The 18527-nt window shown below is 39.8% G+C and overlaps 1 protein-coding gene across 4 annotated transcripts in view; it reads left to right on the top strand.

The window, feature by feature from the left end:
- Positions 1–18527, top strand: part of otud5a (OTU deubiquitinase 5a) — an 83428-nt gene that overhangs the window by 19817 nt on the left and 45084 nt on the right. For 3 of the 4 annotated variants that reach the window (XM_013132732.3, XM_013132730.3, XM_013132733.3), the window contains exon 2: positions 15480–15573. In XM_013132732.3, the coding sequence (XP_012988186.1) occupies positions 15480–15573 (94 nt within the window). The remainder of the gene's footprint in view (positions 1–15479; positions 15574–18527) is intronic. The other variant, XM_013132731.3, reaches the window with a different exon arrangement.

The raw sequence follows: 18527 nt of genomic DNA, 5'->3' as shown, positions 1-18527 counted from the left end.
ATGGAGTGTCAATTCATGGGGTATGTGTGAGGGTATAGCTAGCAGCACTTTCTTAGCCACCCACTCCATTAGCTCCTGTTGAATACACTGTAAGCCTAATATGGCTATGCAAATTTCTTTATACCAAAAAGTAGTTAGACGTTTTGTGGTGGAACAAAGCTTTCGAGAATTTCCCACTAGGGTATAGAGAATCCATATGGTGTCAAGTCATGGGGGAAATTAGAGGGTATAGCTAGCAGTACTTTCTTAGCCACCCACTCCATTGGCACCAGTGCAAGACTCTATACCTGAATTTGGCCGATACAGATTGCCTTAAAACAAAAGAATAGATGTTGTGAGGTGGAACATGGCTTTTGAGAATTACTCACTAGGGTGTAAAGAATCCATGTAGAGTGTCAAATCATGGGGGAAATTAGCAGCACTTTCTGAATCACCCTGTCAATTGGCTTCAGTATACCATAGTAACATCTGACAAAAATGTCTAAAGACACTGAAGCAGCAAACTTTGTAAAAATGTATATTTGTGTCATTCTCAATTTTTTTTACCACAGCTGTAGACCATGTATACCTACCACACAGACACCTGACCCGATTCCTCCACAGGCGGCGCCACCGGCCATACTGTAATGCATTCTTTCTCAAATTGATGCCATTTCCACCCCGATTGACCTAGAATGCTGTTTTTTGTATACATGCCTCATTGGCAATGGAAAACGCAGTGGTAGGACACTGCAAATATGCGTTTTTTCTAATATGTTTCACTAAGTCTGTGTGTCTGTTTCTGTGAGTATGTGTGTGATACAGAGAGCATAGATGTTGGTTCCTTAATTGTACCACCTACCTTCTATTGTCCAATGGACTTACACTCACCTAAAGGATTATTAGGAACACCTGTTCAGTTTCTCATTAATGCAATCATTAATCAACCAGTCACATGGCAGTTGCTTCAATGCATTTAGGGGTGTGGTCCTGGTCAAGACAATCTCCTGAACTCCAAACTGAATGTCAGAATGGGAAAGAAAGGTGATTTAAGCAATTTTGAGCGTGGCATGGTTGTTGGTGCCAGACGGGCCGGTCTGAGTATTTCACAATCTGCTCAGTTACTGGGATTTTCACGCACAACCATTTCTAGGGTTTACAAAGAATGGTGTGAAAAAACATCCAGTATGCGGCAGTCGTGTGGGTGAAAATGCCTTGTTGATGCTAGAGGTCGGAGGAGAATGGGCCGACTAATTCAAGCTGATAGAAGAGCAACTTTGACTGAAATAACCACTCGTTACAACCGAGGTATGCAGCAAAGCATTTGTGAAGCCACAACACGCACAACCTTGAGGCAGATGGGCTACAACAGCAGAAGACCCCACCGGGTACCACTCATCTCCACTACAAATAGGAAAAAGAGGCTACAATTTGCACGAGCTCACCAAAATTGGACAGTTGAAGACTGGAAGTATGTTGCCTGGTCTGATGAGTCTCGATTTCTGTTGAGACATTCAGATGGTAGAGTCAGTATTTGTCGTAAACAGAATGAGAACATGGATCCATCATTCTTTGTTACCACTGTGCAGGCTGGTGGTGGTGGTGTAATGGTGTGGGGGATGTTTTCTTGGCACACTTTAGGCCCCTTAGTGCCAATATGGCATCGTTTAAATGCCACGGCCTACCTGAGCATTGTTTCTGACCATGTCCATCCCATTATGACCTTCATGTACCCATCCTCTGATGGCTACTTCCAGCAGGATAATGCACCATGTCACAAAGCTCAAATCATTTCAAATTGGTTTCTTGAACATGACAATGAGTTCACTGTACTGAAATGGCCCCCTCAGTCACCAGATCTCAACCCAATAGAGCATCTTTGGGATGTGGTGGAACGGGAGCTTCGTGCCCTGGATGTGCATCCCACAAATCTTCATCAATTGCAAGATGCTATCCTATCAATATGGGCCAACATTTCTAAAGAATGCTTTCAGCACCTTATTGAATCAATGCCACGTAGAATTAAGGCAGTTCTGAAGGCAAAAGGGGGTCAAACACAGTATTAGTATTAGGGCTGTGCAATATGGACAAAATAATAATATTGCGATTTTTTGAACGAATATTGCGATTGCGATTTTATTTGCGATTTTGGCAACTGTTTTTGCTTTTTCAAACAAGCTACAGCCATACATTCTAAATGTATTCAGTGCACAAGAAGTGCATAACAAAACATTTCACAATGAAATAACATAGTATTAAGTTTAATAAACAAAACTGTAGTAAAATTGTCTTTAAAACAGACAACATAAAATAAATTAAGATTAACTAACCTCAAACTCTAGTTACAATAATAACATACTGTACACAGTAGTACTAACTGCTTGATAAAACTGTAATAAATTGTCTTAAACAGACAACATGAAAAAAATAAAGATTAACTAGCCTCAATTCCAGTCATAACAATAATTAAAAACTAACCTAAATAAAAAAAAAATAAAAAAAAACAGATTGCTCTCTTAAAGGTTTTTTGCAAGAAAAACCAGCATGTCCACCATTTCTGGTTTTAAGCATGACCGGTGACATGTCACCACATTTCCCCCAGTACTAAACACTCTCTCCGAAGGTGAGCTGGTGGCAGGAATACAAAGATACTTTTGTGCAACCCTGCTCATTCTTGGAAAATGTATCTGATGGAGTCTCCACCATTTCAGAGGATCTTCCTCACTGTCAATGGATGGAGAAAGCAGGTAGCTGTTTAACTCAGCGGCTATGGCTTCTTCAAGTCGCAGAGCTGCTGGCATGGCTGATGTCGTTTTGAAGAAGCTTCCTAAGGACTTCCGTGCTTTTTTGCCTTGTGGAGGTAGATCGATGTCAGGATTCTCTCTGCATGTGTTACTCACAGATTCAGATGTATCCTTCGACATACAGAACAGAAAGAAAAGATTAAAAAGCCATATGAAATAGTGTTTATCTAAGGAGATGACAGTTTCATCCAGTTTACATAAATTAACTCACCTTGTGTGAACTCATTTCCATGTCAGACATGACCCTGGCCTTAATGTTTGGAAGTTTAACCTCATCAGTGTAGCTGGTTTTGAATCTTGGATCCAAAAATGTTGCTGTATCCAGAAGCTCTTGGGTAGTTTCATCCTCATAATGTTTGTTGAGGTAGTTCAGAATGTTTGACTTTATAGTCTTTGTCAAGTCAGTATCTTCATCCTCCACTGCAAGTATCTTGGTGTTCAGCAGGTGAAGAACCGGTTTCACATACGACACACTGATGTAGTTTTCACTGGGAAGGGCATCCGTGAACTCCTGAAGTGGACCTAATGCCTTACTTACAGATTCTAGAACATCTGTGTCTTGCCATTGGGGCACTAGGTGTCTTGTTTTACGGTCAGCTGACAGGACCTGGGACAGTGCCCTCTGTTGCTCCAAAACCCTGTCTATCATTTGTTGCATTGAGCCCCATCTTGTTGGGCATGATGTTATGAGGGCATGTTGGGGAAGCTGGAGTTCTTCCTGGGCTTCGGCTAACATCTTCTTTTTTTTCCAACTGTGGGAAAAATGTCCCACTAGCTTTTTACACAAACCGTTGGCTCGGGAAATGCGAGGTTCATCTTTGATTGCATTTTCTAAAAGATAAAATATTGTAAAACATAATGAAATTGTGTATTTCATTCATTTAAATATAAAACTATTGAGTAACACTTTACAAAAAGGTACTATTTGTTAACAACTAGTTAATACATTAGCTAAAATGAACTGACAATGAGCAATACTAATAATGTTAGTTCATGTTAATTTTAGCATTTATTAATACATTATAATCAAACGTTGTCATTGTTAACATTAGTTAATGCACCATGAACTAACATGAATAGCTGTAGTGACATGAACTAACATTAACAAGAATGAATAAATGCTGAAAAAGAAAATTGTTTATTGTTAGCTAAAATATTAGTATTTGTGGCGACATATATGCAAATTCATTCTCCGCCAGTAGGAGGCTGACATGAACTAACGTTAACAGAGAGCGGTTTCCTTGGTAACGCTATATACAAAGCATTGCAACGCTCGGCTGCTTTATCAGGCATGTAAGTTATGGAAAAAGAAAAAGAAAATGACATCCAAAAATTTCTGATGACAATCGGTTTCCTTCAGACTTATGGTACCAACTATGGTACAAGTTGAAAATACTATTACAAAACATTATAATACGTTTTCATATTAAACATCTTTGCGCAATTTGTTTCTTAATAAAAAAGTATGCCCTACAAAGTGTCCTAATGTAAATTATACATTACTTAATGTGAAGTATAATAAATGTATAATAAAATCTAACTTACCAATTGCCAAATGCAGTCTGTGTCCGAAGCACTGCAATCGTGTCCAGTTGTTCAAAGTGACAGCCTTCACTATATTAGTTCCATTGTCTGTGGTGATAGACACTTGTTGCTCTTCACAAAGTCCCCATGATGCTAAAGCTTCTTTTAAACCTTCAGATATATTTTCTCCAGTGTGATCTTCTGGGAAGAATGCTGTTTGCAAACATCGACTTTTCATTTCAAAGTTGTCATTCATATAGTGGACCGTTAAACTCATGTATGGCTCCATCGTTCTGCTGGACCACAAATCTGTGGTCGTGGCGAAGTATTTCACCTGCTTGAGCTCGTGTTCAACGCCCGCCTTACATTTCTCATACATTTCGGGAATAGCAAATCGTGTGAAATGAGTGCGAGATGGCAGCTGGTATCTTTTGTCAAGTGTTTGAATTAGTCTTCGGAAGCCGTCTTTACTGACGATGTGCGCAGGCATCATATCTTTGCATATATGATAGGTGATTGCGTCTGTAATTTCTTTGTGCCGTTTTGATCCTTTCTCATAAGGCACGGCGCTTGCAAATGTTTGAGTAATGGATACTTGTTCAGGCTGTTCGGGCTGGCTATGATGTGTGCTTTTGTTTGTTTCGATTGACTTTGTCGACATGCATTGATCATGCAGTTTTTTATGACGCTGTTTTAAGTGTTGGAACAGATTTGTAGTATTGCTCCGTTTCGTTGGAATAATCATTTCACAAGTCTTGCAAATTACCTTGCTCTGTGACACATCCTCTCTCCTGAATCCAAAATACTCCCAAACGACTGACGTTGAATTTCTTTTTGGCACCAATTCATTTTTATTTTGACCTGCATCCATATTTTATGTTCTTTCCCCTATTCGGTTCTCCCGCTCAGCTTTGTCGTGCGCTGAGTGAGCTCTGATTGGTTAACATCATTCTCCCGCTCAGCTTAGCTGTGCGCTGCGTAAGATCTGGTTGGTTAACATATTAAAATCATGCGCACAAGAACGCATTCTGTATAAAAATCTAAATAAATTAATAGATAAAATCGCAGCCTTATGCGGTTTAGAAATCGCATGTGCTTAAATCGCGCTTTTTTTGCGATTGCGATTAATTGCACAGCCCTAATTAGTATGGTGTTCCTAATAATCCTTTAGGTGAGTGTATATTAAGCATCTTTTTACTGAGGTCATTGCTCCGCCATCTTGCAATTTATCTCCTATTCCTTACAACGCTATAGGGAGGCACATAAGAAACGCCTCTACGCCAACAGTCAGGTTAATTTGACTACTGGTTGATTTTAAGGTATTTTTTATAGTGGGCTTTAGAGTTAGCATAAAGGTCTATCTTTGTGAAGTCATTGTTCAGTCAACTTTTGACATAGCAGCTAGCTTCATTATCTGTTCAGAAGTATGGCCTAGAGTCTGGAAGTTTACTGGCGAGTATATCCGATGTACAGTTCAGGAGAAGAAGGCATTTATTAGCATTTGCATTAGCTTGTGTGGAAAATTGTCTGAATTCTGTGGGCTGCTATTTCACCATCCTTTGAGATATCAACAAACATCCACACGGTGTTATATGGGGGTGGTATTAGAATGCACAATGAATATGTTCCGTAAAGCAATGCAGACATTAATATTTTGCATACATATATTGTACAGTAATCAGACATTTTCTACGCCATCTTGCAAGATACAGTTAGGTCTGGAAATAATTGGACACGGATGCAAGATTACATTTGAGCCCCTGAAATAAGGGGGCTGTGTATGAAAATGGTTGGAATTCCTAAACGTTTCATATATATATATATTTTTTTTAACCTCCTGAAGTAAAGCTATAAGTCTACACTTCAATTGCATCTCGGTTGTTCCTTTTAAATGCATTGTTATGGCGTTCAGAGCCACAATTATGAATATTGTGTCAGTGTACAAATATTTCCAAACCTAACTGTATCTCTTATTCCCGTATGAGACACCTGCATGACAAAGGGCAGGTGAATCTGACTTACTTTGTATAAGTTGATGCATCTATAATGTTTTGGCAAATTTTCACTGTCCATCATGGTGGAGTTCTTGAGACTTTTTTGTTCTTCATGAGAAATGAGGCATGTACACAAAGATGCAACTCTATAAGTCAAGCGGGGTAGAAATGCCATCATTTTAAATTTATCAAACTGAATCGTGTTACACCCCTTGTGGAGGAATCAGGGCGGGTGTCAGGACTGTGTGGTAGATACTCGTGATCTATATTTTCAGTGTTCAAAGTTACAGTATTTTCTACCAGGGACTTTTTGAGTTATTTAACAGTTTCAAGGAAAAAATATAATACATTTCAGGGGGAGGCACAGGAAGAATCTCACAACTGTAATTTTATTATGTAAATAAAAAATCCCCTAAGCTGGTAAACGGTTAGGATGTCCAACCAAGAAAAATACAGGAATTATTGCCTGAAACTAATTAACCATTCTTCATTCTCCGTGAAGAAAATCAGTGCAATTACGGAACACTTTTGTGTCTCAGCTCAGAGCCGAAGTCCTTTAAAAGAGCAAGCTCTGCCAACATTAGAGTAACTGCTTGACACAGTACCACTGGTTTATTTATACTCTCATTAGTCAAATTAAGACTTGTTAACTAATCAAGATGTCGACCACCGAAATGATAATGACCATTTATGATCTCCACGTAGCCTATGTTGATACATCTTGAGTGACATAGGAAAAGCAAGGCAAAGCAGTTTTATTTGTCTAGCGCATTACATACACAAAGGCATTTCAAACCTTACAAAAGCATGAACAACAGAAATGTTTAAACACTTTAATTATTTTAATAAATTATATAATACAAACCACTGCTATTTGCTTAGATCATGGTTTTGAATTAGAGCATGGTAGAAGAACGCATCCTTTGAATATTTGCAAATTGACTTTAAAACCGGCAGTAGGCTATACTGTATACTCTCCTAATTTGTCTATCTTTTAATTTCAGTTTCCTGTTTTTTTCGTTCTACAAGGCTGAATAAAGCTTCAAAATAAGAGTTCAGTTGTTGGAGAAACAACATGATTATATCCTTATTATGATTGGCTTTTCTCTGATGACTTTACTATAAAGGCAAACTATAAAACCAAGCACAAACTATAAAACCAAAAATATGATACTGTAAAATATAACCAAAAACAGGATTTACACTAGTCTATAATAATAATAATACATTATATTTATATAGCGCTTTTCGGGGACCTTAAGATTCTGTACAAAAGTTACATGGAACAGAAAACAAACAGAAACAAAAAAAATACTATGAGAAAACAAAGAAGATTGAGAGAATGGGATTTGCATGGCTATGGCTAGGTGATTTTGAATAGATGAGTCTTGAGGCGTTGCTGGAAGATCGACATAATATCAGAGTCATGGATGGTTTTGGGGAGATAGTTCCAGAGCCTAGGAGCAACCCTTGAGAATGCCCTGTCACCAAAGTCTTTGAGCTTTGACTTGGGGATTATGAAATGGTCTGCAGTACTGGAACAAAGTGTGTGTGTGTAGGTTGATATGGAAGAAGAAGGTCAGAGAGGTAGGCAGGGGCGGTATTGTTTAGGGCTTTATATGGCAATAGGATGATCTTGTAGTTGATGCGTTGGGAGATAGGAAGCCAGTGTAACTCACAGAGGATAGGGGTGATATGCTGCCGGGACTTGGTGTAGGTGAGTAGTCTGGCTGCTGAGTTTTGAACCTTTTGGAGCTTATGGAGGGATGTAGATTTTATGTCAGTGAGTAGGGAGTTGCAGTAGTCAAGACGGGAGGTAATGAATGCATGTATTAGGGTTTCAGCAGCAGGACGGGAGAGGGAAGGTCTGAGTTTGGTGATGTTGTGAAGATGGAAGAGTGAAGATTTTAAGTGCATTGAGGGATGGGGAAACAATGGTGTCATTGATGCTGAGATTGAAAGTGTCAGTTTTGGTGAGGGTGGATTTGGTTCCAATGAGTATGAGTTCTGTTTTGTCACTATTTAGTTTGAGAAAGTTGTCCTTGTTCCATGCTTTTATTGCAGTCAGGCAGGATTCAATATGGGTCAGAGGTAAATTGGTGAGAGACTTGGTGGCTATATATATTTGTGTATCATCACCATAGCAGTGGAAATGAAGGATGAAGTGATGGAGGATTTGACCAAGGGGAAGGATGTAAATTATGAAGAGTAGGGGACCTTGTACATAAGCCCCGGGGGACACCATGAATGACTGTGGCTGAGTTGGAGTTTAACCTGTTAGTTAAGGTGCAAAAAAGTCAATTTGCGTCTAAAAGGATGTACCCAAATCTAAATGATTGTAGCTGATAGTAGGAATTATAAATTAATGCAGGATAGTATAACACAATAGATTTGGCAGAAGGTAAAACAAATCAAAAACATGATTTTGTTTGTAAAAATCCTCATGTTTGAATTGCAGTGGGGAAGGCCAAACATGGATTAGGAATATGGAGGCATTTTCCACTTGATCCACTAGATGTCAGAAGGATCTGGGTAATGTTTCAGGCCATTTGATATACAATTCAGTGATCTATTTACTCATTTGTAAAGCAAGGCCTTGGTTCTGTAAGTTCATACCTACACAGTTCATACCTACACAGAACAGTGCAAAGGTGATTAAAATAAGGGTTACACACTTTCAGGAATGTTTTACATTATGGAAAATTAGCTTCCATTCATAAAGGTATTATCAAGAGGTGCGACAAGGAGGTGGATCCAATGATCTAACATCATACGTGGTGTTTGCATCATATGTGGTGATCTAACATCATACGTGGTGTTTGCATCATATGTGGTGATCTAACATCATATGTGGTGTTTGCATCATATTTGGTTATCTAATATCATATGTTAGATCACCACATTTGATGTTAGATCATATGTGGTATCTGTGCCTCCTTACACACATAGATAGTAACCAAACAGTTGGCAGGAGTAGAAAGGAAAAGAGTAGAAGGGAATAGGAGAAAGAAGGGGGAGACTTCTGGAAAAGCTCTGAAATGGCCAGCCAGATGATGGGTGTCACAGTGGGGGTCAAGAGCCAGAGGGACCTCTTGAATCACTGTTGTGGATTCAAGGAAAAACATGGGGATGAATAGGCCACAAGAAACAGGCACAAAATGGCATAGACAATCACATAGACAATTGGTTACATAAGGACATTATGAAATCTACTATAATGACGTGACCCAATTGGCAGTAAGATGCTCAGAAACTATATGAAGTAGCCTAATATGCTAATGCTAATATATTGTATGTCTTGGGTAATCTATCTTATTGTACTCACCAAGTTGCTTGACTCACAGTCCATGATTTCTTCCAAAAATCTAGTCCAATTGGTCTCCTATGTTGCTTTTCCACTTAGGAGTAACCATTTAACCTTTAAATGCAGAGTATAGTTTCGTGAGCAGCGACAGCTATGCGTCTTGCGCAATAGTGAAGTTTGGTTGAAGATTTGGGTGGGCTTGTGCGCACTGTTGGTGTGTCCTGTGTGTGCATCTGACGTGATAGTTCAACATTTGCCGTAAAGAAGTGGTCACCAACCTTTTCAAGCCTAAGATCACATCCCAATTCCAAATGTAAAAAGATCTACCACTTGCAAAAATATTTGAAAAAACGAGGCCACAATGTAGTTTGACATTCTTTGTTGCCTGTTAGTCACTACAAAAATACTTTTGTATTAATTGTATCATAATTCTAATACATTTTTAGTATGAAAATTAGTTATTAATCCATATGAAATGTGCATTTCTCTCCGGCGCGTTCTGTGAAGATCGCGGGTCAGTATCATCAACTTCAAAAAACATTTGTTTATTAATAAACAATTAAAACATCTCATTGAAATATTTTACACATTCATAATCATTACTTTTGCTGGTTCTTTGAGACAGCTTTTAGGTGCCGTTTACATGAACACGTCACCACTCCATCAAAACCGAAAACATAGAGAGAGCTTTTCATATGTAAACTATAGGCTATTTGATTGGACAGCCTCTCCCTCCCCTAGACACTATTTACTGCACACAATAGGCTCACACATGGTGCATTTTAAATTAATAAATAATAATGAATACAAATATATATATACACTCACCTAAAGGATTATTAGAAACACCATACTAATACTGTGTTTGACCCCCTTTCGCCTTCAGAACTGCCTTAATTCTACATTGCATTGATTCAACAAGGTGCTGAAAGCATTCTTTAGAAATGTTGGCCCATATTGATAGGATAGCATCTTGCAGTTGATGGAGATTTGTGGGATGCACATCCAGGGCACGAAGCTCCCGTTCCACCACATCCCAAAGATGCTCTATTGGGTTGAGATCTGGTGACTGAGGGGGCCATTTCAGTACAGTGAACTAATTGTCATGTTCAAGAAACCAATTTGAAATGATTTGAACTTTGTGACATGGTGCATTATCCTGCTGGAAGTAGCCATCAGAGGATGGGTACATGAAGGTCATAAAGGGATGGACATGGTCAGAAACAATGCTCAGGTAGGCCGTGGCATTTAAACAATGCCCAATTGGCACTAAGGGGCCTAAAGTGTGCCAAGAAAACATCCCCCACGCCATTACACCACCACCACCACCAGCCTGCACAGTGGTAACAAGGAATGATGGATCCATGTTCTCATTCTGTTTACACCAAATTCTGACTCTACCATCTGAATGTCTCAACAGAAATCGAGACTCATCAGACCAGGCAACATTCTTCCAGTCTTCAACTGTCCAATTTTGGTGAGCTCATGCAAATTGCCTCTTTTTCCTATTTGTAGTGGAGATGAGTGGTACCCGGTGGGGTGTTCTGCTGTTGTAGCCCATCCGCCTCAAGGTTGTGCGTGTTGTGGCTTCACAAATGCTTTGCTGCATACCTCGGTTGTAACGAGTGGTTATTTCAGTCAAAGTTGCTCTTCTATCAGCTTGAATCAGTCGGCCCATTCTCCTCCGACCTCTAGCATCAACAAGGCATTTTCGCCCACAGGACTGCCGCATACTGGATGTTTTTCCCTTTTCACACCATTCTTTATAAACCCTAGAAATGGTTGTGCGTGAAAATCCCAGTAACTGAGCAGATTGTGAAATACTCAGACTGGCCCGTCTGGCACCAACAACCATGCCACGCTCAAAATTGCTTAAATCATCTTTCTTTCCCATTTTGACATTCAGTTTGGAGTTCAGGAGATTGTCTTGACCAGGACCACACCCCTAAATGCATTGAAGCAACTGCCATGTGATTGGTTGATAGGATAATTGCATTAATGAGAAATTGATCAGGTGTTCCTAATAATCCTTTAGGTGAGTGTATATTTTTTCTCTGATTTTGAAAACTCTTCGCGATCGACTTAAAATGCTTCCAAGATCGACTTGTCGACCGCGATCAACGGGTTGGTGACTCGTGCCGTAAAGTGTGGCTCATGTGCACTCAAACTAGCAAGTTTCAAATCCATTGGTCGTCATTTGAAGGAGCTACATGCTACCAAAGACATGCGCTCGCGCATAATCGGTGCCAGACTGCAAGTCTTTGCTGATGTGGCGCAAAGCAAATAGGGAATGCAGAAGGATAAACTATGTCTGGTTAAATGCTATAGACTCTTCTTTTCAGAAATACCAATTATTGCTGTTAAAACCTAGTAAGGTTTTGAATATCATGAATAGTTTTGCTCCGAGATGGATTTCGTTCTACAACGCTGTGGAGAACATTAATCGTTTTTTAAACAAGACGATGCTTGGCTATATCTCCGGGACCATCAAGATAAGAAATCAGAAGAAGACGGCTCATTGTAAATACAAAATGTACAATCAAACCCGAAACTAGCGAACTTGGTGCCTTTTTTGTGGAGGTTGACTATACTCAAACACTAGCATAGGAGTTAGTCGCCGTAATAGCTACTTTAAATTGAATACTGCAGTTAGATTAACAAGATTCTAAGCTTTCTGCACATATATAATATGCCTATAACAAAAAATTATATTTACAACGCTTTGCACACTTTGGCGCTTAAAAGCATAGGCATCCCGCCGGCGGTACATGGGAAACTAACAAGTTTTAAGCCTTTGAGTGAGATGAAATCGGTTTGGTTAGTGGGATAGGAATTCAGCCAGGAGAGTGCAGTTCCCTCAACACCCAGCCCCTCAAGCCTGGTGAGCAGAATCTGGTGGTTAACGGTGTCAAAGGCAGCACTCAGATCGAGGAGAATCAGGATGTTGAGGGAACCAGCATCAGCAGGGAGGAAAAGGTAATTGACAACTTTGAGGAGTGCAGTTTCTGTGCTATGGATTGGCTGAAAACCGGACTGAAGAGGCTCATATAGATTATTTTTGAGGAGGTAGGCTTGGAGCTGTAAGGTAACAATTCTTTCAAGAGTTAAGAATGGTGTTGTCTAGTCCAGGTTTCTTTAGGATGGGGGTGACAGCAGCTGCTTTGTAGCAGGAGGGGACAATAATATTAGAGAGAGAGAAGTTGACTATGCTTGTGATGTGTGGAGAGAGCAGATAAGGAGGCTTTAAGCAGGACTGTGGGAAGAGGATCGAGAGAGCAGGTAGTATTTTTGTCATTATAAGTTTTGTGATGTAAGGGGAATCAGCTGGACTGAATGAGGAGAGGTGAGAGTCCTGGGCAACAAGTGGAAAAATATGGAGGTTAACAGTAGGGCGGCGGCGTGGTAGATTTCTTAGGTAGTAAGGAGTTTATTGTTGTTATTTTATCTTTAAAAAACTGCAAAAAAAGATTTGGCAAGTTTAGTGGATGGGCTAGAGAGTGAGTTATTGCAGGGCTGAAGTAGTTTGCTGACAATAGAGAAGAGGGTCTGGGAGTTTGTGCTGGAGCTGTTGATTTTGTTTGATGTAGGAGGACCTAGCAGCACTGAGGGCATCTCTGTAAGCTGAAAGGTGGTGTTTGTAGGCTTCAGTGTGAACAGTGAGTCCCGATTTTCTCACCCGGCGTATTCAAGGCAACGACCAACTTGCTTCATGGTACGAAGCTCAATTGTAAACCAGGGGGATGAGGAGGTGAAAGAAACATGTCTAGTTTGTAGTGGTGCCAGGGAGTTGAGGGAGACAGACATAGCAGTGTTGAGATGGTTAGCTTGTTCTTCAGGTGATTTGAAGTTGGATTCAATTGGAAGATCAGAGCAAATGGCGTCAGATAGTTGGAGAGGGTCAACAGCTTTGAAGTTACAGAAGGAAATTATGCGCTTGTCAATGTTGTGTGGTAGGTTGGAAGAAAATTTGAAATTAATTATCTTGTGGTCAGACAGCGGAAATGAAGATGGAGATATATGGGTAATTGTAAGGCTGATAGAGCAGACGAGATCAAGTATGTGACCTTTGATGTGGGTGGAAAAATTAACATGTTGGATACAGTTAAAACAGTCCAAGACGTTGATGAAATCAGTGGTAAGTTTGGTGAGTCAATGTGAATATTCATGTCGCCAAGCAGGAGAATGCGAGGGGTGAGTGATGCAGCAATGGTGAGTAGTTCAGCTAAGTCAGAGAGGAACGAGTCCTTAGGTTTTGGAGGATGATAAATGAGGATGATGGTCAGGGAGTTTGTTGATTTACAGGCAATATACTCAAATGAGGCGAAGGATGGAAGAAACAACTTTAAAATGAGATTTGTATAGTACAGCTTGATTTAATATGAAAAAATATATGGGTGTTTGCCTTGTTTCAGTTAGGAAAAGAAAGTCCAGCTTATTGTCCAGTGTTAATTCATAGAGCAGGGGGGCTTTATTATTCATGGAGAGGGTGTTTAGGAGAGCAAGGTTAGTAATGTAAAATGAAGAAGCAGAGTTGTAGAAAATCTTTTCTTTTGGGTTTTCTTTTGGGTTCAGATCTGGAGACTGGCTAGGCCACTCCAGGACTTTGGCACAGTTACCACTAAGGTTAGGTTTAGTGTCTCTGAGGTTATGGTTAGGTCAAAGGGTCGGGGGCAGGGGAATATTCTGTCTTTGGGCTGGGGTAACCAACTAACTACTGGTGTTATCAGATTGTGTAAATATTGATGGTGGACCGAATCAGACCCCCAGCTGATTCGGTCCCTCCCCAATGTTGACTCCATGGCTACGGCCTTTGGTCTGACCAGTTATTGAATATGAATATGAAAAATTATGCTAGCAGTTTGATGCTGAAAATAAGAAATATTTTTAATTGTAAGTAAAAGAAGGTTAATGGAATGCCATGGCAAATTTTAAGTAGGTCATCATGATTTGTTTATTCATATGGATCCCCATCAACTGTTGGCACATTGGTAAATCAGAACAGTCATTCAAAATAAAATAAACTAAAATCACTTTGTGTGGGTTTTTGTCTCTTTAGAGTTAGAGATAATTTCACTGTACAGTGCTGTGGTGAATTTGTTTTTAACCTTGAGACACTGAAGAAATCCCTGTTGGCATATATTTTGGGGTATGTATTGGTATCTGAGATTTATGTTGTTTATGATTATGAAGAAAATGTATACCCTTCGTTATAGGGATATTTATTATTAAAATCTAGACTGTCTCTTGTCAACCCTCAGCCAAGAGAAGCAGCCCAGTTTTTAATGGTAGTTTTGCACATAAAGTCAAATTCAGTGTGTGCTACTGTCTTTGTCTCTAGCTTTGCTAGTTCTTTCTTTGCCTCACCAGACTATACTGCTCAACAGTTGTTGAGATGGGACCAGAGCCATAGCTAGTAAAATTGATATTCATGTTAAAAATGCAGAACCTCCTTTTTCAACAGACGTATTTCTCCACATCATCACAACAAGGTTGACAATAAGACTTAACTGTTCAATGAGACTTAACTATCCAAAGTAGTGTGTACATTGTCCATACTGGCCCCCCTGTGGAAATCGAACCCAAAACCTTGGCAATGCTACTGCCATGCTCCTACCAAATGAGCTGCACTGGATTTTTTTCTAGAGAGCGTAGATGGCTTGGGGTATGTTTACTACCACCAGTGATTATCTCAAACATCATTGTAGATTTTAGAGATTATTTCATAGCTGTAGCTATATTATTTATTAATTATTTAGCAGCCTGATTCAGCTCTCTGGAAATGTTTTCAAGAGGCTCAGGTGAGACAATAGATAGTAGCATAGGCTTGTCTCTATAACCCATTGCATTGAATGACAGCTATTCTATTTCTCTCAGCAGGAGCACTGGTTTGAGAAAGCGCTTGGGGAAAAGAAAGGATTCGTCATAAAAAAAATGAAAGAAGATGGAGCATGTCTGTTCAGAGCTGTCGGTAAGTGGACATTCTTCTCATTTAACTCCAATAAACCCCAGGACAGGTCAAAGATGTGCTGATCAAAGATGCACCTGGATTTGAAAGGCCAATAACTGTTGATCCATAGAGGTGCTTAATGGATTCCATAGAGGTGCTTAAATATTGGTACTTATTAACGACTGTACCGTTAACCTACATGTTGTGTTCTAGACATTGAATTTATTTGTTAAAATAAGTAGCTGCTGATTCTAATTTGACACTAGATGGCACTACTGTACCATAACCTCTGTAGTAACTATATTCTGAAGTGACTTAATTTCCATTTGACAAGTGAATCAGTGAATCATATTAAATATATCTTTGATATTGAATAGTAAAAGTACATTAAAAAAAAGTCTTTATTTTCCTGGCAATTAGGACAATTTATGTGAGGGTTTCAGAGCATTCTTTTGTTGTTTTTTATGTAAAAATGCTTTGTTTACCTGTACAGGAAACCAGAGAGAATATATTGAAAGTTCCACTCCCAGCAATACTAACCTAAAGTAATAGGCCTACCTAAAACACTATTTTCCTAAAATGCAACTGTAGGGCTGGAATGCTGCACATGGTGAAATCAAGAGGACAGTTTTGTCTTTAGCTACTCATGTATTGAAGTTGTATCGGTAAATTATAATAATAAACCCTCGGCATGCTGCTGTGTTTTCTCCACATTGTGTTAAATTTGTGTAGTACTGACGGGAATTCACCCCTGTTCACGCCTGAAGTGCTGTTCTGGGGTTTTCTCACTGCTGTACTTTCTGCTGTGGTTTCAGTTAATCTTGCTGTGAAAGAGCATTAGAAAAATGCTGGAATTGGGTACCAAAAGATAGCTATGGGTCACTCAAGTGTACATTTTGGTGTCCAGAATTTATATTTTTAAAATTCGACAACTAGATATACAACACCTGTCCAAAAAAGTTGTGACACTGTGTAAAATGCAGATAAAAACAGAATGCAATGGTTTGCAAATCATTTATCCCTATATTTAAATGAAAATAGTACAATGACAACATGTCAAATGTTGCAACAAAGACCTCATGTTCTTCCAAAGTTGAAATGGGGCAGGAGACAAGGACAATTTAGAGAGCGGATTACATAGATTTACAAGGATTTACAGTGGAGAAGGAGAACTGACCCTACTTACCCGGCACAAAAATATACCAAGGTAAAACTTTGGGGCTGTGTTGCATCACCTCTTCTTTTAACCATACACTGTAAGCATTTTAGAACTGAGGAGACCAATTGCTGTAGTTTAAAAGTTTTCCAATTCTTGCTTGATATAGGATTTCATCTGCTTAACAGTTTGGGCTCTCTGTCGTATTTTTCATTTCATAATGCGCCAAATGATTTCAGTGGGTGACAGTTCTGGACTGCAGACAGGCCAGTTTAGCACCCGGAGCCAAGCTGTTGTAATACGTGGAGAATGTGGTTTGGTATTGTCTTGCTGAAATAAGTTGACAGAGACCCTGAAAAAGACGCCCCTGAAAAAGACGTCACCTGGATGGCAGCATATGTTACTCCAAAACTTGTATATATTGTTCAGCATTAATAGTGCCTTCACAGATGTGCAAGTCACATGTGCTGTGTAAACTAATGCACCCCCATACATCACGGTGCCGCCTAAGGGCCAGAAGCAGCCATCCAGTATTGGTTTTCCGTCTTGTCCCTTGCATGCAGAGATTTCTCCAGATTCTCTGAATCTTTTAATTATATTATGTACCGTTGGTAATGAGATCCCTTATCTCTTTGCAATTTTATGTTGAGAAACGTTATTTTTAAGTTGTTGCACTGTTTGCGTGCGCAGTCTTTCACAGAGTGGTGAACCCCTCCCCATCTTTTAATACCCAGTCATGTTACTGACCTGTTGCCAGTTGACCTATTTAATTGTGTGACCTTCCACCAGGCTTAGTGTTTTAGCATTACACAACATTCTTTTGTTGTCTCTTTTTGAAACATGTTTTTGTCATCAAAGTCAAAGTGGGCATATATTTTTCAAGAAACAATAAAATGTCTCAGCTTCAACATGTTTTCTTTGTACTATTTTCTATTGAATATAGGGTTTAAATGACTTGCACATTATTGCACTCTATTTTAATTTATATTATATGCAATGTCCCAACTTTCATGGAAACAGGGTTGTAGACTGGGGAAGTTCATAAAGTCAGCCATAAAGCCTGTCCAAGCAGTGCTCTGCTGAACCTGGGGCAGCACTCTGATTAGAACATTTTGCATTGGGCCACTCCTGGTACCATGTCTGACCACTGTCGCAGCTCATGCAATTCAATATTACAGCAAAGTGGTCTGTCACGACCTGGAGTTGGCCAACTCTCTAGGGTCCACAAGCCGTGCAGCTGCCTGACGGATCTCCAGGTGTCAATGAGGTGTCAAACTTCAAATTTTGACTGCAAAGAATAAAATATTATACTTTTCTATACTAATTTTTCACAAGCTGTGCAGTCACTTGATGGGCATCTGCATTTAAATTCCTGACCAGCACAGTCAAGGGCCCAGGAGACTTGTCAGCCACTCGCTTAGTTGTCATGCAGAGCAGTTGCAGTCTGCTATTGGTGTGGCTGGTCGGGTTGTTTTCACAAAGTCGTTGGTGCCTTTGTAAAAAGCCCCACTTTTGTCTGCTCTAGCCGGGAACTTATGACAGACGACAAAGTACATCTGAGTTCTAAAAAAAAAATCCACTGAGGCCAAAATGTGCCTTTCTGTTTGAGCTCATTCTTATCCTTCACTGCCATCTTCATTCAAGTGTTCTACGCAAGTTGTTGTCAGGTCCTGGCTGCGGGCCTCTAGGCATCCCTATGCACCTGGGGGTCACTGCCAGTGCCTGCTCACAGAGGTGCCTCACACCAGGGCTCCTGTGCCGATCCCCAGCCCAGAGCTCCCAGTGCCGTTCCCCAACCTGGAACCCCTAGTGCCACCCC

This window comes from Esox lucius, chromosome 12 (genome assembly GCF_011004845.1).
Source record: "Esox lucius isolate fEsoLuc1 chromosome 12, fEsoLuc1.pri, whole genome shotgun sequence".
Taxonomy (NCBI): Eukaryota; Metazoa; Chordata; class Actinopteri; order Esociformes; family Esocidae; genus Esox; species Esox lucius.
The sequence above is the reverse complement of the archived record's forward strand: the minus strand, read 5'-3'. Positions and strand labels throughout refer to the sequence as shown.